The 20,742-nt window shown below is 42.8% G+C and overlaps 1 protein-coding gene across 12 annotated transcripts in view; it reads right to left on the reverse strand.

Annotated features, from left to right (window-relative positions):
* The window catches only part of UBAP2L (ubiquitin associated protein 2 like), a 38,901-nt gene that overhangs the window by 17,850 nt on the left and 309 nt on the right, over positions 1 to 20,742 (reverse strand). For 6 of the 12 annotated variants that reach the window (XM_029936082.1, XM_029936078.1, XM_029936081.1 and 3 more), the window contains exons 2-11: positions 17,326 to 17,455; positions 16,597 to 16,674; positions 15,945 to 16,055; positions 11,458 to 11,659; positions 10,994 to 11,089; positions 10,542 to 10,587; positions 10,040 to 10,152; positions 5,952 to 6,004; positions 4,310 to 4,395; positions 2,388 to 2,559 (exon numbers count right to left, since the gene is read on the reverse strand). In XM_029936082.1, coding sequence (XP_029791942.1) covers positions 2,388 to 2,559; positions 4,310 to 4,395; positions 5,952 to 6,004; positions 10,040 to 10,152; positions 10,542 to 10,587; positions 10,994 to 11,089; positions 11,458 to 11,659; positions 15,945 to 16,055; positions 16,597 to 16,674; positions 17,326 to 17,415 — 1,047 coding nt within the window. In that variant the 5' untranslated portion in view covers positions 17,416 to 17,455. Of the gene's footprint in view, positions 1 to 2,387; positions 2,560 to 4,309; positions 4,396 to 5,951; positions 6,005 to 10,039; positions 10,153 to 10,541; positions 10,588 to 10,993; positions 11,090 to 11,457; positions 11,660 to 15,944; positions 16,056 to 16,596; positions 16,675 to 17,325; positions 17,456 to 20,742 lie in introns of those variants that run through there. The other 6 variants (XM_029936087.1, XM_029936080.1, XM_029936083.1 and 3 more) reach the window with 2 other exon arrangements.

Consider the following 20,742-nt stretch of genomic DNA (forward strand, 5'->3'; position numbering starts at 1 on the left):
AATAATGAGTCCATAAAACTCACTTTCTCCGTGTGTATCCAAGCTCTATAGGGCAATCATGAATAAGAAAACAAAATTTAGTCTTACGCTTTCAGGGGACTTTCCCCACTCCCTACTGCCAGGTAAGATGACCAGCCTGTCCCGAAGATGGACCACATGGCCTTGACTGCTCCAAAACACCTTCAAGGAGAGTGAATCTAGTTTCCCTCAGGTTCTTATTCAACCATATCCTTCCTCATCACCATCAGAGACCAGAGCTTTCTTATACAAAACCAAGAGAAGACAACTCAAGGCAAGACACTTTTTCCACTTCAGTCTATACTCCAAAATCATACAAAGAAAAACAAAAACAATTTGAGTTAGAAGTATGGAACTATGGCAGAGAGAGATCCCACATAGTAATGATTACCAGTTACTCTGCAAGTGCAAAGCTTTACGTTAAAGATGCAGCATGTTATGTAACGTCCACATATGGGAGCTCCTATATTATTTATATTATGTTTTACATCTATTAAATTTTAAAGAAAATTAATCCTCTAACGTTTCTTCTTCTTCATCTTTTTTTTTTTAAGAGAGAGAAAAAAACACAAGCAGGGGAAAGGGCAGAGGGAGAAAGAGAGAGAATCTTAAGCTGGCTCCATGCTCAGCACAGAGCCTGACATGAGGCTTGATCCCATGACTCTGGAATCAAGACCTGAGTCAAACCAAGAGTTGGGACACTCAACCAACTGAGCGACCTATTTGCCCAAAGCGTCTGATTCTTGATTATCGGCTCAGGTTGTAATCTCAAAGTCATGGGACTGAGCCCCACACTGGGCTCTGTGCTGCCAATGTGGAGTCTACTTGGATTTTCCTTCTCCCTCTGCTCCTGCCCGCACACTCATGTGCATTTTCTCGCTTTCTCAAAATAAACAAAAATTAAAAAATAATAAAAATAGGGGTGCCTGGGTGGCTCAGTCAGTTGGGCGGCCGACTTCAGCTCAGGTCATGATCTCACAGTTTGTGGGTTCGAGCCCCACGTCGGGCTCTGTGCTAACAGCTCAGAGCCTGGAGCCTGCTTCTGATTCTGTGTCTCCTTCTCTCTCTGACCATCCCCCACTCACACTCTGTGTTTCTCTCTCTCAAAAATAAATTTTAAAAAGTTAAAAAAATATTTTTTAAGAATATAAAGGGGTGCCTGGGTAGCTCAGTCGGTTAAGCCTCCGACTTTGGCTCAGGTCAGATCTCACATTCGTGGGTTCGAGCCCCGCGTCAGGCTCTGTGCTGACAGCCAGCTCAGAGCCTGAAGCCTGCTTCCGGTTCTGTGTCTCCTTCTCTCTCTGCCCCTTCCCCTCTCATGCTCTGTCTCTCCCTGTATCAAAAATAAATAAAACATTTAAAAAAATTAAAAAAAAGAATAAAAATAAAACATTAAAATCCTACTACTGGAAAAATAAAATAACATGCAAAAAGAAAAAAAAAAAAAGCAGTTCTTATGATTTGCTAAGAAAACACTGGTCCTTGAGATTAGTGTTTGTCCTTAAATGATTCCTTTGCTATAGTTAATGACCTTTAAAAAAAATTTTTTTTTTATGTTTATTTACTTATTTTTGAAAGACAGAGAGACACAGTGCGAGCAGGGGAGGTTCAGAGAGAGAGGAAGATACAGAATCTGAAGCAGGCTCCAGGCTCTGAGCTAGCTGTCAGCCCAGAGCCTGATGCGGGGCTCAAACCCACGAGCTGCGAAATCATGACCTGAGCTGAGGCCAGATGCTCAACCGACTGAGCCACCCTGGCACCCCATGACCTTGAATTTCTGAAACAAGGCAACAAGTCACATGCCTTAAGTACTCTAGGTATTAATAACTAATACCACTGCTGCTCCCACATTTGTGCAGCCCTGACCCACCTTACTCCATGCTCCTACAGCCCTGTCCGGCAGGCAGAGCAAGGGCTCCTAGTCCCGCCCACTGTGGAGGGGAAGGACAGCTGTGAAGCAGAAACATTCAGGAAAACCCCAAGTTTTTGGAAGCCTAGTCCAGAAACATCTGGTTCAAACAAATTTATATGGCAAGTCTGTTCTATCGAGAAATCGGGAAATGCTATAACCTCTCACTGAAGTTTAATTAGGATTGAAAAAGGATTAAAATTTGATGTCATTTTTTTTCCTCTTCAACAGCAAGTAACGCTTGGCACAGTATTTGGGAAGTGATGCGGAATTACTTTTAGAAGATTCAGTCTGTCCAAAACGAAGTACTCCTTTCAGCACATTCCTACCAACTCTACTTCCTACCTGCAAGGCTACTTAGGAGACCAAAGGGGTGCTTTGCCCGGCCCCACACCTCCGTCACCCGAAGGCAGCATCGCACATCTGTGCTGGAGGCAGAGGGCTCGTGCCTCCTACTCACCACGCTGTGGTGAGAGAACGAGCTTCCTGGAGCAGGCTGTGCGATGGCGCTCTGCTTCGAGTTACTGAACACCAGAGGCTGTGCAAGAGAAGGAGCCTGAGACGGATCCAGACTGGAGGAGTCATTCTCCATCGAAGATGGTGTCTTCCCCAACAGAACAGCAAGGTCGATTCTAGTGGAGAGACAGAATGTACTGAGGAATAATGACAGAACATTCTAGCATTCCCAACTCCCAGCGTATGATTAGATTAAACACACTTATCAAAAACACAAAGACGAGAAATGCTTACTTGACCAAAATAAATGATGTGTAAGAGCTGCTGTAAGATCTAGCTGTGTTCTGACAGCACTGTCAACCATAATAATGTTAAATACTTCAATTTAGTTAATTTAATGGAATAGCAAGTGTTACTTTTAGCACAGCAGCTTCCTATTTGGACCAAAATTTACACACTTTTAAACAAATACTTTAACAATGAGTAGCTGGCATTACCAATACCTAATATATAAAAACAGAACACTGGCATCTTCAAGGGTCTTTGGAATTTCTCCCCCAATTTTTACAAAACTTCAAAGTTCCCTGTGGTATAAGGAGAACACATATAGTTCGGCTCTGACTCTAGTTCTTAGCACAGAGCTCCTAAAACCCTTAACATTTCCTGAGTGTCTTCTGTTATTCATAACGAGCTCCTTTCAACCCAAGTCTTCACCAAGGAGGTTACTCAGTGTGGGGGGCCCTCACAGAGCTGCAGGAAGCAGGCTGCCACCGGAAATGGGAGTAGAGCCTCAGCATACTCTCTACCCACTTCTAGAGTCAGAAGGAGCTTGAAGACTGCCTGAGCAGCCAACGGCTTAGTCAGTCAGGCCTATCTAAGTAACAGAACCTTGATGAAAACTCTGGAACAAGAAGTTTCAGCGAGCTTCTGGGTTGGTGAATGCACTGGATGTTGGTGAAATGTGCTGGGAAGGCACCCCACCCCATCCTGCAAGTGCGTCTCTTCCAACTGGCTGTTGTACCTGGAACTGGTTATAACAAACCACTTATGCCAAGTAAAACTCTTCCCTGAGTTCTGAGTCATTCTAGCAGATTTCTGAACCTACGGGGAGGGAGGCTGTGAGAGTCCCCAAATTCGCAGTCAGCCAGGCAGAGGTGTGTGGGCAGCCTGGGCACTCATTTGCAGTGGACTTCTGGGATGGAGGCATCAAGTAGGGTCTGTACTAACTCTGAACTGAATTACTGACCCCCTTGTTGGTGTTCAGAGAATTAAAGAACAGGTGTCAGTAAGATGAGATACTGGTGTCAGAAAAACAATACCCATCACCTCTGGAGATGAGACCCTCACGTCCTACTTCTAGCAGGCTCCAGGCTTCTGAGTTAACAGCCATCGTGCCCGGGTCTAGAAATAATCCAAGAGGCTTTCCGAGGATAAAAATATTCCTATTAAGTGCATCTGCCTCTACTATTCCCAATAACTAAGGTTCAAGTTCTAAAAAGTTCATTAGTTGGGTCTTAGGGGAAAAACGACCATTTTACTTAGCAGGCTTAGCAGACAAAGATCATCATTATGAAGCAACTGAAACAGCAACAACAGTTCCTGAAACTGAAATATATGAAAGCATTTCCGTGTTTAACTTTACCCAACTACCAGACAAGTTCTATTGTGCTGTTTTAGTTCAGGCTGACCTTTGTAAATTAAAGGGGCTACTTTGGAGAGAATCATCTTTAAAATTGTAAAAAATGGGACTCCCATTCAGTAGATCAACTCTTAAAACCTCATCAGTCAACTAAAGAGGAGCTTCGTGCGCTTAGCTCCCATCACTACCAGCACTGCGGGGGCTTGTGAAGACCCCTACTACTCTTCCTTACAGCCCTCTCACCAAGCCCACCTGCGAAGAGACACTGAGCTTTACCACACACTTGCCTCTGACCAGCAGTGATTGTCACATTCTCCGCAGGCAGAGGCACTGAAGACACATTAGAGGCAGTGAAGATCTTGGTCTCGGAAAGCTGGAAAACAGAGGAGTTAGTCACTTCTGGTGTGAGGTGGGCTACGGTCAGAAACCTGGCGCAGGGGAGGGGAACTAACACCGAGGGATGGGGAAAACTCTCAGAAAACAGAACCATCTCGTCAGAGGAGCCCTACATGGACTGACCTCCATCCCCATTCAGATACGCTCCATGATTTTATCAAAAGAGTGTAAAATCAAGAACCCCAATAAAATACAACGGGAGTCATATGATATGCACACTGAACTTATAAGCAGCTGAAAACACATGCTACACAGAAAGAGAGAAAACTCTTTCATACTTTCCCATTAGTGTTCCCAACTCAAATCTCTACTGAAACCAAACTTCATCTTCCACTATTCCTCTCAAAGAAAGAAAGCTTACAGCCAAGACAAAGACCAAAATCAAAGAAATCCCTGGCTTTTTAAGGACCTAAGTGCTGGTGAATTAAGGTCTTTGTAGGAATAATTTCAACTCTATGCAATTTTTGCCTTAATGGTGAATGTATTATACCTATTCTTTGCATTATCAGACCCTAAAGTTAGGCCAACAACTGGAGGGAACAACTCATCCCACCATTCAAAACTTGATTTGGTTTTGTTTTCACTTTTTGACTAAAATCTCTTCTCCAAAAACAGGGCATCCACTCTCCCTGGAAGCTGTTTAAATAGACAAGCCAAATCCTAGAGAGTGTTCACAAGGCAGTCTAGCTCAGTTAAAACAGAAAAGAAATCACCCTCTAATGCTGACGCAATCTGAAATTGTAAACACTAGGTCTGGCAAACCCAAACAGTTTGACATACCCTCTGATCACCATAACAGCTGTCTTGCCCAAATATACACAAACATAGAAAAATAGACAAAGTGTTACAATAGGACTTAATACACGAGGACTGAAAACTAGAATTTACAACAAAACCCTGACTGTGACCAAGAACAAGCAAAATTCTTTTAATCGGGCGCTACTCCAGTGAGCTCACATTGCTGGCTTACATGCCACCTCTGTGCCACCCATGTCTGAGCTGTCCATGCTGAGTCACGCTAGACGACAGTTCTATACATTCGTCCCAAGCTGGGCTTCAGAACCAACCAGATGGTGAACTTGAGGACACAGTACTCTCTCACTCTGCACCCACCTCTAAGCCAATTTCAGGACCGAACATCAGCACCTGAAAGTGAACTCAATGCTGAACTGGCTCACACGGGAGTCATGTGCCGCCAGAAGCAGTTACTCAGGAACTACCTGCCTAACTCCGTTTCAGGGGCCCTGCCCAGCCACCATCTCTTCCTGGGGTAAATCCGACAATCAGATATTGGACTTACACAGGTGCACTTGCCCTTTCCATAGTCTGGTTCCACAGAGTCCTGTTCATGCCCAGTCTCCTTCATATAACATATGTGAAATGTTCTGGCTCAGAACACTATTTTGGATGTAAAAGTTTTGGGTCAGAATCTTAAGGGCAAATTTTGAGGGGGTAGAAACATACCTATTTTCTATCCCTAAACACCACTTATGGATAGAAGGCACTAGCAAGGAATGACCCAGGAATACCTACGTCTTCATTCCAATCTTCAGTCCCCCACTCCTCTGCCGCAGTCCTCCATGCACCTGGCAATGAAAGAAAAACAGTGAATAACTTCAACGCCAGTACAGAGCATGTGCAAAACACACTAATATATTAATATTTTTGGCAGCCAAAAGAGTAACCAGATTTTAGTAATCAGAAGAGATTCCTAGGCTTCAGGGGGAGGAAAAGACTATTTAGAAAAGGATACTTCAGAACGCCAGGGTTTTTATTAAGCTTATGACTTCCCACCTACTTTCAGACTTTGTTACACAGCTTTACCAGCGACCGCGGTGGGGGGCGCTGGCAACAGGTCCAATGCTCCAGGTAGCCTCTTAAGGCCGCTCAAGCCCTCTGCCGCAGCGGTCAGCTCAAGTGAAATGGCAGCAGCCACTTTACACCAGGATGTAAACGACACCCCCTCACCTGGCAGGAGACACCACTACGGGCAGTCTGAAGAGCAGGACACGAACGGCTGCCACAGGACAGCGGAAGGGCAGTGGAGGCCAGGCTTCCAAACTGTGGGCACTGACAACTATCTGCTATCAGAACTCAACGTCAAGATGCACACTCAGCGTAAGTCAAGTGTGTAGATCTCATTGGTTGAACCATAAGAAACCCTCACGGGTCTGTTCTTTTCCATGTCTTTTCAGAAGACATTGGACAAAACTCAAAAAGCAAACATGTTTGTTATTATCCTAACCCTAATCCTACACAAGGTGACATCAAAGCTGCGAAGGCCACAGCGCAGAAAACACAGGGGCACACTCGCCCCATGCTGGTCATAACAAAGTCAGGGTGGTTTCTATAGGAAAGGCCCCTCCGCACTAAAACCGCCTTCCACACTCCCCTTGTTTTGCTTCATGTGTACTTGTATCGTCAGAAAAGGAAACTGTTCCAGGAGAACCAGGATTCTTCCCTTTAACTGAAGGACCACAGTAAGAAATAACAACCTGCCTACAGAAAGGGACAGGAACAATCGTTATTTTCTTCTCTAAAACAACAGTATATCTCGATTAATTCTTCAAGCCTTCTCTCCAAATGGAGAAAACTTCTTTTAAGTATTAAAGTCAGGGGCTGCCCAGGTGGCTTAGTCGGTTAGGAGTCCGACCTGGGCTCAGGTTATGATCTCGCAGTTCACAAGTTCGAGCCCCGTGTCGGGCTCTGCGGTGACAACTTGGAGCCTGGAGCCTGTTTCGGATTCTGTCTCCCTCTTTCTGCCCCTGCCCCTCTACTGCTTGTACTCTGTCACTCTCTCTCTCTGAAACATACATTAAAAATTTTAAGAAGGAAAAAAAAAAGAATGAAAACCTGGCATTCAGATATTGACTGTCACTGAAGAGAAATATTCAAATACCTACAAAACCCATATGAAATCCTTCTAGGGGTGTCTGGTAGGTTCAGTCAGCACAACATGCGACTCCTGATCTCAGGATTTTGAGTTGAAGCCCCACGATGGGGGTGGAGATTATTTAAACATAAAATATTTTAAAAATATATGAAATTCCTCCAAACATTTAATAATCGAAGAACCCTATTTCATAGAGAAAAAGATGGTCGTTATAATGCTTCTTCCAGGACCACTTATAACTGCACGAGGGAAACTCCAAACCACTTAAGAATGGCAACATTCTCTAATCACATGAAAGTCCAATTGCAGTTTAGACAAATTATAAACCACATTCTTCTCTTCCTCTCTAGTGACACTACTCTTCCTCTCCATTGACATCCATCCTGCCTTGGATAAATGGAACCCAAGATCTGGGTTAACACATATACATAATCCTGGACTCGTAAGTGACCCGAGAAGTTATCTCCTATTGATAGGCTCTCTTTCAAGGCAGCAATGCTTTTCTTCACTCTGGCTACTGCATCAGGGATGCAAAGGAAGAATGCAGATGCGGACTTGATCCAATACAAGATGCACAGTCATGGCCAAGAAGACCGTACTAAAGAGGCATGAAGGAACAGAAAGAGTGCAAAGGCTCTGAACGATAGGTAAGGGTTTCCATTCTGTCAACAGAAAGCAGTCATTGTAAATGTTAAATATTCATTAAATGAACAGAAGTTTTTAAGAAAAAAAAACAGACACAGAATATGAGGGGGAAAAAGCAGAAAAGGAAAAAAAGCAGGAAAACAGAAAAATGACATATCCACAGATATTTCAATTCATAAAATCTATAAAAAATATCCGGGGCAGTTAGGCGCCTGGATGTATCATACCAGGAGCAGTCTCAAATTTTCGGGGATAATTTGACCCCCTCAACCCCAATGAAATCAAGTCCTGAAACAAGAAAAGAAAAGAAAAGAAAAGAAAAGAAAAGAAAAGAAAAGAAAAAACAACCAGTGAAATTTTTGCTTATGAATGAGAACATTTGCCCCCAAAACACAATTCCCACTGTACCTGTGGATATTTTAAGTGTAGGTTTCAATTTCTTTTTAAATAAAAAAGGGAATTTGAAGTTTGCTCTCATGAAAACACAGAAAGAGATAATGCACGAAGGTCACGTCTTACTGTGAAATTAACAACAGAAGCACATCAAGCTGCACCCAACACGTCCACACGAACAAGACGAACAAGACGCGATCAGGGTTTTTCACTCAGTCACAAATCTGATTTTGGATTCAAACCTCCCACCTCAGTAGAGATAGACACACACCTCATCCTTCCTTGCTTTCCAAACCAGATCCTTATAGAAACGGCTAAAGCCTGCAATCACGGACAGACTCGATGCCTGATTTTCTATCCACAACTGAAACAAATCCCTTAACATCTATTATCTTTTCTGCCAATTGAGAAAAAGCCAAATACTCAAAAACTAGTGCTCAAAAACAGTAACTTTTGGTACTCAGACTGCTACCACACTGCCTCCATAAGACACCAAGAGCAACTTTATACCTCCTAAAATTAAAAAAAAAAAAAAAAAAAAAAGTTTCATAGCCAATGGTCCAGGGAATTAAAACAGATTTCCAGCTTGTCAATAACTTCAACCTCCACCAATGGGAAAACTGTATTCAAAATGAACCTGTAAGATAGCTTGATAAATGAAAAGCAAGTAACATTCAGCACCTGAGGTATAACATCTTGTGGGCAATAGATTAACTGTGCCAAAAATCCTCCTAAAGAGAGAGATAAACATCAATGATCTTTGAAAAGGGGCAAAGCAAATAAATGGATAAGGAGTCAAAAAGCTGAACTCATACTCTAATATTAACTCATTCCCCCCCTTTATAAGTGAAAAAAGTCTCAGGCTCTCCATGTGTAGGTTCAGCTAGAAGGAAGCAAGTGATCTCATAAGAATACAATACTCTGCAATCCAAGGGCTGTTCTTATTAAATGGGTAAAAGTACCTTTCACTCCCAAACACATTTTGGGCTGTCCCACAAGCCTAACATACCCTTAAATGTACATGGCCTACTCGGACATCGACACCAAAAGCCCGCTAACTAAAAATGCAACCTTATTCAAATCCCGTACTTCTCTTCCATACCCAGAAAACGCTTCAATAAGCAGAGCCAGCAAATTGCGATTTCCTTCTTGCCCAGAAACTAAGATTTTCCAAAACTGAAAAAGATTTTATCTCAATGCCAGAAAACAAACAAACTGAAGATGGGCTTTGATTCTGGGCCTTGTTCATCTCTACAAGTGATGACTTAATTAATTATGGATACTTTTCACAAAGGCAAAGCTAGAAACCCTAACAGAAACACTAGGAAATGCACCTGGAGCTAAGGACAGCCACAGTGTATCAGAAAGAGCATGGGCCCATAGAGTCAAACAATCCTGAGTTCAAATACTAGCAAACTTCACGACTGCCCTTTGAGCGTAAGGTTTGACGTGTGGAGATGACGAACAGGGTCGATTTCATAGGCGCGTGCTGAAGGCGGGTTGAACAAGATGTATAAAGTGCCCACAGGCACACCGTCAGGAAAAAGAACACACAGTATATCCATTGCCATCCCTTCCTCCCCTATATCCGCACCCAAAAACTATTCCTCCACTTTGTAATATGACCATAACCTCACAATAATTATTTCCTTAGTTTTTTAAAGACCAGAAACAGTACAAAGTCACTCACTCGTCCCGTCATCTGGTTCGAAGTGGCCAGTGTTGTTCCACGTGCTGCCGCTATTACTGCCACAGTTCTCATCAGTACTGGCCGGCTCTGCGTAGTCAGCCGGGTTAAAGGTTCTGGGGCGTGGGGAGAGAAAGAGTCTCTGACCTCTAAGCATCACCAGCAAAACTGAACAATCCCATGGAGCACTCTCAGTTTATGCCTCCTATCTACTTTGGAGTAAGACATCAATAATCATGATAAATTCCACACAGCACTTTGGAAAAGGGCAGGTGTCTGCATTTGAATGAAGGTCTGAGATAATGACCCAAGCAGTAAACGCTTATTTCTAGCACGATGTCTACATACTCATCCGATTAAGTGGTCTAGAAAGCTTTCCGATCACATTTTGGTTAAGGCTGCATATTAACCTCGGGGTACCAGGATATTAACCACTCTAGGATATTATGGTAATACTCAGGGGAAAAAAATTTAAAGACTTTGACATCAAATCAGTGAAACGTACCCCATTCCTTGAGCAGAAAACCTTCCTCCCCGTCTACCAGAGCCACCTTAAAGGAAAAAAAAAGAGAGAAGCATTTTAGAAATTGATATAAAAACCACCTTGCCAATTGAGGCAACTCTGGAATAACAAGTGGCTGATACTATTAGATGTTCTTTCTTTCCCCCGTAGCGTAGTTAATGTAACGCAGTAGGCAATCACTAGTATTGACAGATTGTTCCTTTGCGGACCAAACCGCTGGGTCCTTAAGCAAATACGTTAACATCAACGTTAAAGACTAAAGGAAACAACACCTACCTTCTTTTCCACTGCCGACTCAGCAATCTCTAGAATTTGCATGACTTCTCAACAATTTAGGTAATGAGAGGCCATGTGAATTTGCTTTCAAATAAACACGACCCCTACAGAATAAGAATGCCCTGTCCCCAATATCCACCCCCTAAGAAACTGATCACCTCTTCCTCGGCCACGGCCTCTTCTGCCTCGTTCAGTGCCTCTTCCAGAAGGTCCTCCACTCTTGGTGCCATCTAATCCGTTTTCCTGACCCCGAACTAAAATTAAAAACACAGACAGCCAAAACAGAGTCAATGGAATTTATGTAAATATGTAAATGGCACATATAGATGGTGGTGGGGAGACAAAACCAAGAAGAGATAATGAGATAGAAGGATGGGATATGATGGTTACCAGGGGAAAGGTGATGAACCATAACAGAGATTTATAAGTCAGACAACTTTATAAGTGGCTGCAAGGTGATTTCATGCCAAACTGGTAGCTGTAGCTAGAAAACGCTACATATAAGAGGTACCAAAATCTCAAAACAAATGGTGGCAAGAAAAAAATCAAAAGGATGATATAATGGTTTACTAGGTCCAGCCTACCAGGGCCCTGACATCCCTGAAATCCAGACATTACTGACCCACAGCTGGTTTTGTTAAAGCCCCATGCATACACTCTCGTCCACGGCTGGCACCTCTCCCCCGTCTTGGTGGCCCACCACGTCGCCGACTATAGTCTCTGTCACGGTCTCGATTCTCTTTGCCTTCCTCGTTGGTTTCCGTTTGGCCACCATCCTTCTGTCCTGAGACTCCCTTCTTCTTCCCGACCATCTCCCACGAATGCTAAAGAAGGGCAGAGCATTCACATCTAATCAATATGGATTGCTATGGGAAACCACAGATAAAAGGTGGGAAACTGTTAACCATTCTCCTCTCATTATCCAAGTCTAAGATACTTCCACTAATTCATGTCTGCTTAAATGAAGAGTACAGACAAAACCTCAAAACAAATTCTATACCTACCACTGCAAAATTAAAGTCCTTCTTACAGGGAGGCACTTATAGCTAATGGATTGCAGGGATCACTTCCAAAAGGATTGCCAAGATCTAGATCCAGTGCAGTCATTTGGCATATCAGTCAAAGGCCCAGTTACTGGTCCCTGTCTTTCAAGTGTTCTTCCTAGGCTAAGAAATTAACTTCCTTCGGATTCAGTGACTCCCAAGTTCTCATAGTCTTATTTATGTCAAAGGAAAAAATGGAAACTAAAAGTTCCCAAAGGTTAACTTTGAATTCAGAACGAATCAACATCATTGGACTCTTGGGCACACGGTCTACTCACACCGCCCAGCATTTAGGAGAATAATGACTCCACCTACTCCTCATCACCGTCCCTCAGCCCCACTCCCCGTCACACACCCCGATTTCCTTTGCTTCAAAGACCAAGTAGCAGCCAGGAAGGCACAGCCCCAGCCCGGACACAGTGGACGACAGGAAGCCTTTGGTTCCAGGTTTTACACACCGTGTCCTCCGCATACTCCCTAAAGTGATATAACCCAATTAAACTTTCCCCAAAGCAGAAAAATCAAGGATTCATTCCAGAATGCAGTAGAGAAAATCTGTGGCAAGGAAAATAAGCTAAAAAGTCCTGCAAAAACCGTCATTCCTCAAAAAATGAGTTTTATAAAATTTTAAACACACACACCTTGATTCATATTTTTGCAGAAAATATGTACAGACAGAAATCCCCACAAACACCAAGACTACCATACCGTAACTATCCTAGTTACCATCTTACTCAACAACCCAGTGCTCAGCAACAACTAACAGCTAAAAACTTTCAAGAATATGGACCAAGTAGAATATGCAATGACTATTAGTTTTTCCAGGATTGATAATATTGTGCTCATATAGAAAAGTACCCTTTACAGGAAACATGCTGCAGAGGATTTACGATGTCTACAACTTACTTCTAGACAATTCCAAGCGTCCATCAATGGATGAATTAAACAAAATGTGGTACACACATATAATGAAATATTGTTCAGCAATAAAGAGGAGTGAAATTCTGACACATGCCACAATATGAATAAACTCCATAACACTATGCTAAATAAGAAGACACAAAAAGACAAATATTGCATGATTCCACTTACATGAGATACCTAGAACAGGCAAATTCAGAAAGACAGAGACTAGAGAAGGTTACCAGGAGCTGGGAAGAGGGGAAAGGGAGAGTTATTGTGTAACAGTTTTTGTTTGGGAAATGAAAAAGCCCTAGAGATGCATACAGCTAATGATAGGACAGCGTGGTCAGTGTACTGGTCAGTATACGTAATGGCACTGAATTATATGCTTAAAAGTGGTTAAAATGAGGGGCATCTGGGAGGCTCAGTCAGTTAAGCAGCCGACTTCAGCTCAGGTCATGATGTCACAGTTGGTGGGTTAGAGCCCTGTGTCGGGCTCTGGGCTGACAGCTCGGATGTGTCTCCCTCTCTCTCTGCCCTCCTCTGCTCACTCTGTCTCTCGAAAATAAATGTATGTTAAAAAAAAATGTTTTTTAATGGTCAAAATGATACGTTAAATATTACTAAAACTTAAAAAACTTAAGTGAAAAACGTTTAAAATTATAGCAAAATTATATCCACATGTTCTAACGAGTCTACAATAGTTTACTGACAGGCTTTGAAATGCCCAACTATCCACCCAGGACCCGGGAGGTGGCTCCTTGCTGCCTACTCTTCCAGTCCAAGCTCATGCCACACTACAGCTCCTGAGTCATTTTAGGCTCACGGCAGCCTCAATTCTTAAGCAACAGTGCCCCTATTATGACAAAATCTGCATCAGGAACCCTCAAAACTACATTCAAAATAGTTGGCTTACAGACATTTCAGCTGGTCTGAAACCTGGCAAGTTTCAGAAAGCTGCCACCTCTTCTCTTCTCTATGGTATGCCTCAGCTGCTGGCACTACCTGGGCTCTGTAGGGAAAAGGAATTACTACAATCTTCCCAAAGGTGCTCCCAGTTTTCTGATAAAATCTCACCCACTCAAATCCGTCCAACATTCCCCTGGTGGCTGATATTACTCCCAACTGGTTTCACTCACTAGCAGCTGGTTTATTTATGGCATAAGCCTACATTCTCTGGTTTATTTTCCTTTTTGATACCATAGAAGGCTAGATTTGCAGCACGAGGCGGAAAATGGTGGAAGGTGAAACAAAATGTGACCTTTGCAAATTAACTAATTTTAAAAAGTCCAGGGACACCTGGGTGGCTCAGTCGGTTAAGCGTCCGACTTCAGCTCAGGTCATGATCTCACGGTTCGTGGGTTCGAGCCCCGCATCAGGCTCTGTGCTGACAGCTAGCTCAGAGCCTGGAGCCTGTCTTCAGATTCTGTGTCTCCCTCTTTTTTCTGACCCTTTCCTGCTCATGCTGTCTGTCTGTGTCTCTCTAAAATAAATAAAAACAGTAAAAAAATAAATAAAAAATTAAAAAATCCAGCTCAGTTGATTGAGAATCCGACTTTTTTTTTTTAACATTTTAAGAATGTTTATTTTTGAGAAAAAGAGAGAGACGGAGTGTGTCAGACTCTTGATTTAGATTCAGGTCATCTTCTCACAATTCGTGAGACTCAGCCCCACATCAGGCTCTGCACTGACAGCAAAGAACCTGCTTAGGATTTTCTCTCTCTCCTTCTCTCTGCTCCTCCAATGCTCATGCATGCACTTTCTCTCCCCACTCAAAAACAAATAAACTTTAAAGATAAAAAACCTAAACTTTTTAAAGGCTTAAGTACTCCCACATCAACCCCTTACCCCAAAATCATATACAATTATTCTAAAGTAAACTCAAAATAAGCCAAAGGCTCTATTATCTGATTATCTAGGCAGTTATCTTCTAATAAGATCAATAACATAGAATCTAAGACCACATTTTTTAAAAGTAAATTCTACACTCTGCGATCAAGAGTCACATGCTCTACCAACTGAGCCAACCAGGTGCCCCTAGACCACATTTTTGAAGAGAAAAATCCACAAATTTAAATTCAGCAGTAAAAAAGTTTTCTAATGGGGCACCTGGGTGGCTCAGCTAAGCATCAGACTCTTGATTTTGGCTCAGGTCATGATCTTGTGGTTCGTGGGATCGAGCCCCATGCTGGGCTCTACAATGACAGCACAGAGCCTGCTTGGGATTCTCTCTCTCCCTGCCCCTTTCCTGCTCCCACGTGCACATGCTCTTTCTCTCTCAAAATAAATAAAAGGTATTCCATTATTATTTCCTGTTGTCACAAGGAAGCTGACAAACTTCCAACATTTAGTTAACATGATATTCTAACACTAGTAAGCTGACCTCTGTAAGGATGAACTCTGGTTATCTATCCCAACCAAAGATCACTAGTATAAGACCAAGGAAATGAAAATGAGTTCAAAATGATATACTGCTCATTAAAACAATAAAGTTCTCTATGAAGCACCACAGAAATATCCCAAAGGTTTGTGAGGCAGAATCCTGGTCCTTAAGGGCTTAAACAATTTGGGACAATAAGATGAGAACAAAAATACAGGGATCTTACTAAATAGAAAAGAAGTGAAATAAGTGAAATTCTAGGGCAAGAGCTGCTCCAAGATAGCCCCTATGATCTTCAGGGTGGTCAATAGGCTGTTAACTCTTTTTCTGCTACCTCAACAGAAATAAGTTCAAGCGATGAAAATGTACTGTAAAATGTAAAGGTGACACTGATAAAAATGGCTTGAAATCAGAATCCGTTAGTTGGTAACTCTGTTCAACAGCAATAAAACAGGTGAGCAGAACGTTCTATGATTAGTAACTAAGGCTATTATGTACCATTTCTAATTCAGACTAACTCAGTCTTGAAAACAGTCACTAGCCTGGAATGAATACTTTATTCTAGGCTAATTAAAAGAGATGGATTTTATCTGTTTTCTATTTATTGCACATAAATTTTAGGTATCTGCCACCTGCAGTAAACTACCTCCAGGTCTGTTCTCTGCTCCATTTGGAGAATAAGGTTCTCTCCTTTAAGTTGAGTTACTCCACTTGCTATTTTTAGAATATCCTGAGCCTCTCAGCCAGGGACCCACTTTCTAGAATGCTCTATTAACACGCTACCGTATCTGGGCTTCCTTCCAGTAGGACGTTGATGGCTCTGTTGACGTCCCCATTGCAGTCATGTAAAGCAATGACACATTCATCCTGGTTTTTGCCTGTGATATCAATCAACTGAAAGAGAAAAATCAGCAAACGTCATGAAGCAGCTTGCACTCTTCATAAAAGGAAACCAGGTGAAGGAAAGAGAGAGGGCACCAGCTGAGTCTGGAAGAACCCCAGGCTTAAAAAAGCAAAATATGCAGAATTTTGGTATTCTAACTCAATTAAGCAAAATATTAACACCTATGATTAGGGATGAGGTCAAAAGTATTTACACAATAAAGTAGCTTATAGAGAACAAACCCAGAAGCACATAGGTTTTTCCTAGATGCCACAACTGCTCCAAGTTGCTATAAAAATGGCATCAACAAAATCATCCAATAAACAGAAGTTAAAATTAAGATAAAACCTTTGCAAACATGGTAGCCATCCAAAGGAGTACGGTACATCAGACAACAAAAGCATTTATTTATTGGCTTAACCTATTATGTTTCAGGTCACAATTCTTTTAATACCTACAGCAAAAAGTATCTTAGCAGACATCTATGATTCCAATCTATGCTTTAATCCTGAAGTCTTTTCCCATCACTTCCAGCAATTAGAATATACTCACTTGTTTCACCTTTTCCTCAAAGTCAGCATCATTATGGTCTGAAATCATCTGTGCAAGTCGAATCTGTTCCGCAGTGGCCTAGGGATGGAGACGAGTTCAAGCATGATCAAGAGACAACAGTTTAGAGAAGAGGGACCTATGTAATCTAATCGACCTCACCTCTCAGCCCAATTTCCCTCTCCTGCTATATATGAGCAAAAAAAGGCTGACTCCAGTTAAGATGCTTACCTTCCCAAAATGACAAAAACCAAATAGTGAACCTGTCACCATTCCACTCTACAGTCCATACAAAAGCAAGGAGCTTTTCCACCAATGTTCAGTTAAAGAAGCTCTTCTGAACATTTGTGCCTTAAATAACTGACATTAATGCATTTGCAAAGTCATGTGTAAACCCTGTTCCGGTTTCTGTAAGGACCAATGCCATTCTCTTATTTCTGAGGTGACAATAATCTAAGATTTAGTCTGAGGGAAATGCTACCTTATAGATACAAAGCACAAGATCCATTCTCTCCAGGCCTCATAACACAGGATTAAACAACAAGAAGCAAGCATGTTCATCATGGCCTACCACTAACAGTCATCAGGCCCTAAGTAAAATGAAGAGAGGCAAGGAATAGAAAACAAAAATAAAAAACTCAAACCAATAGTCCAGAGCACAGAACAATGCTGCACTGGATGGAAACTGATATCAACCAGCAATGCTAGCAATGGATCCCTTGGGTTCTTTACCTGTGGCCGCTGCTTGTGCTGTGTCTGGTTTTGGTTTTGAGGTTGTTCCCAGTTTCCCCGGGCTCGGTTAGTGCCCACCGATGTCATCATTTACAGTATATACAAATAACAGTATTTACAAGGTAGAATACTGAAAGATTAAAAAAAAATTCAGATGTTAAATATGAGCAAAACAGGTTTTCAACCTCTTTCATCAGCACCTTCACCAAACATGCTCATCATCCAAGAGTCATCTGTTCTGGAGACATACTTAGTTTGATAAACTTAAGGAACAATTGCTATTAGTCCAATTTTATAAAACAAGAAATATTAAAAGATTATGTTAAGTGACGGTTTGTTTTTCTAAGCTATGGGCGTGGTTTGGTTACTAGTCCCCTACATGCAGCTCTGTGAAGTTTTGTGAAACACTGTTAATAATAAAAAGCTTTCTACACACAAGTAACTGAAGTCCCATTGACAAAAAGAAAGATAATCAGCAAAACCTGGAAACAAAAGCCTTCCAGGAAGGGGACTTAAATCTATACTCCAAACAAAAACAACTTAAAATACCGAACTCATCTACCTATGAAAACTGCCCTATCTCCCTTACAATTCATTTATGTAAATTGCATATGACCTCCATCACCTGGGAATGGACAAGCTCAAGTCTAGACTTTCTCCCTCAAGTTCTAGCTCTCCTCATGCTCTGAGTGCTTCCATAACCTCCAACAAGACAAGTATTAGCCCCAGTGACTTTGCTGAAGAATCTCAGTTCCCTAGATAATTCCAACGCACTATTTTTGCAGCTACTTTCTGTTGCTCTCCTAGTCCACAGTTCCAAGGCACCAGAATTGCAATTACTCTTTACCACTCACCTTAGTAAACAGAGAATCCTAAATCTGTCCCAAACCAAAAGCACCTAGCACAAGTTTTATTTGGAAGGGTTTCTACGATAGCATTTTAAACATAGACATTACTGCCAGCGAGAGGACTTTGTTGAGACAGAGAACACACAGGGCCATCCCCAAACCAGAACGGTTTTGGTTATTAACACTTCCAGCAGGCTAGGATTCTCCTTCCATTCATCCTTTGCTTTACAATGCAACCTCAGCTGCTGCATTTAGTAAACAAACACGGTCAAAATCAGATGTTACTCTGCATGGTTTTATTCTCCTCCAAAGAGAGTAAGTTTATATTTTCTGCTCTGCATGTAATTTTTTTTCATTAATGAAACTTTTTATGGGATAATTCTAGACTACCCAAAACCCATTACTGGATTTGAAGGAGAGGTAGATGGGGCTTTTAAAGAAATACAGAAGGATCAATTATTAGAGAAGTGAATCTCACTAGTTTCTGATGTCTGAAAGAAAACTAACTTCCCTGCAGATAAATTCTTCACCAAAGTGGATCAATAGGCTGCACAGGTCCCTTTTTTGGTGCAGTCATTCAGAATGAAGAGCTTTACATTCTCTGTCACCAAAATTTTTAAGAAAATTTCAGAGCTAATTCTTTAACCCTTACCTCTTCCCCCTACACATGTGCACACAAAGCCCTGTAAGTATTTCTAGCTACTACAAGACTGTTTGCTACACAAATAGCCCCTTTTCCCCGATTAGTCAGGCTTCAACACTCACACATATTAAAAACGAGCATTCTTTAACCAGTAACCCCTGGATTCAAATCAAAGAAAACAATTAAAATTAGACAAAAACCATTATACTTAAATATCTGGCTCTAAAATGAAGTTTCTATTGGGAATAAACATTCCTATAACTTACGAATATTGACTGCGTTCTACTTCATGTGTGACTTCAACTTAAAAGCATGAAGTTAATACGACAGATGTGAACTGTGTGACTAGCAATACGGAATGCATATACTACACCAGTCAGACATGTAGATCTATTAAAGAGTCACCGTGAAAGCCACACAATTACTCAAGGGGGGGAACAGTCCAGAAGACTCCCTCTGTTAACCTCCCTTTCTCTCTTACAAGTGCTTTGAAACGTGTGACTAAGAAAATTTTACCACCTAGGTAGTAACACTGAGCAGCAGGTCAAAAGTAAACGATCTGGGATAGATCACTGGAGGGCACAAAATTAGTAGCCTTTTTGTAGCAAGCAGAGACACATACCTAGAGTTATCACAGTGCAGAGAAAGAATCTTGTTAAGTATCTTCCCTTAGAAAATAAAAATATTTACGGGCAATATGTGAGAAGTGTTGGAGACCAAGAGAAAAGTGCAGGAATACAGGTTTCAACACAAGAGTGCCCTTGACCACTTTTTGAAAACCAGCTACTTAAAAAAAATAGCCAAAGAAATTTTACAGAAAAAAATAAGTATCACGTATTTATTGAGTATCTCCTATGCGTCCAGTACTTTAGAAAATACAAAAGCAATAGGACTTGGTTGCTGCCCTCAGGGAGCTTACAATCTAAGTGGAGGAACAACTGAGACACTGAAGCTGGACTGGGGTGAGGCTTGCTCCCCGTAAAGGGCGGCTCGTTCCCGGGATGCTTTGTGGAAATGACCCCTGCATCCCCTCCTCCGTAAACGTGAACCTCGTTTTAAAAAGCGTACATGCCAGTTAGCACAGTTAGCAAAAAGGGGCTTTAAAAGCCAGCCAGGAAACAGGACACGATAAGGTCTCTCATCCTCAGGGACCCCACAGCAGTACCCGGGGCTCACGAGGGGCACCGCACCGGCACGGTCCTCTCTTTCAAGGACAATGGTGTGGGACCTCACCCCCGTCCCGCACGTAACCGACACGTTCCGGGTCCGGTGATGCTGGCTGTCACGGACCCTCACCACCAGCGAGTCCCAGCACACATCCCCGAGGCGGGACTGGCGGTGAAAGCGGGCCGGGGGGGGAGGGGGCCAAAAAAGGGTTTCTCCATCTAATAATCGGGGACACTCAGAGGCAAAAAGCGGTAACAACAAGAACAACAACAACAACAAGGGCCTGTTCCTGTGGTGTTTTTCCTTCCACAACACCCTACACCAGGGGCGGCTACTTTTCAAGCAAGGTGGAGGAGCACGTCTCCTGTTTGTGACATCAGTTCGCACAGCCCGATTAGGGACTGTCCGCAAAGTGAGGGTCCGAGGAAATTCGGGATTCCCGTCCTAGCCCGAGCAGAGGGACCGAGCACCCCGGTGCCCCAGGGACGTCCCCCCGCCCGCATCCCCCTCGTCCGGGGCCGCCGTCCGCCAGCGGCGGAGCGGCCGGGCCCCGAGCCGGCAGGCCGGGCGGGAAGAGGGGCTGACAAAGAGGCTGCGAGCGGGCCGGGGACGCGAGCCCACGCGTGGAGGAGGGGAGGCTCGCCCCGCTCGGCGCCACATCGGGAGCTCCCGGGGCCAATCGCCTCCTCACCTCCCACCCGGAACAAATTAATCCTCCGCACTCCGAACTGAGGGCCACATGGGGGAGTTTGGGGCAGC

This window comes from Suricata suricatta, chromosome 3, assembly GCF_006229205.1.
Source record: "Suricata suricatta isolate VVHF042 chromosome 3, meerkat_22Aug2017_6uvM2_HiC, whole genome shotgun sequence".
NCBI lineage: Eukaryota > Metazoa > Chordata > Mammalia > Carnivora > Herpestidae > Suricata > Suricata suricatta.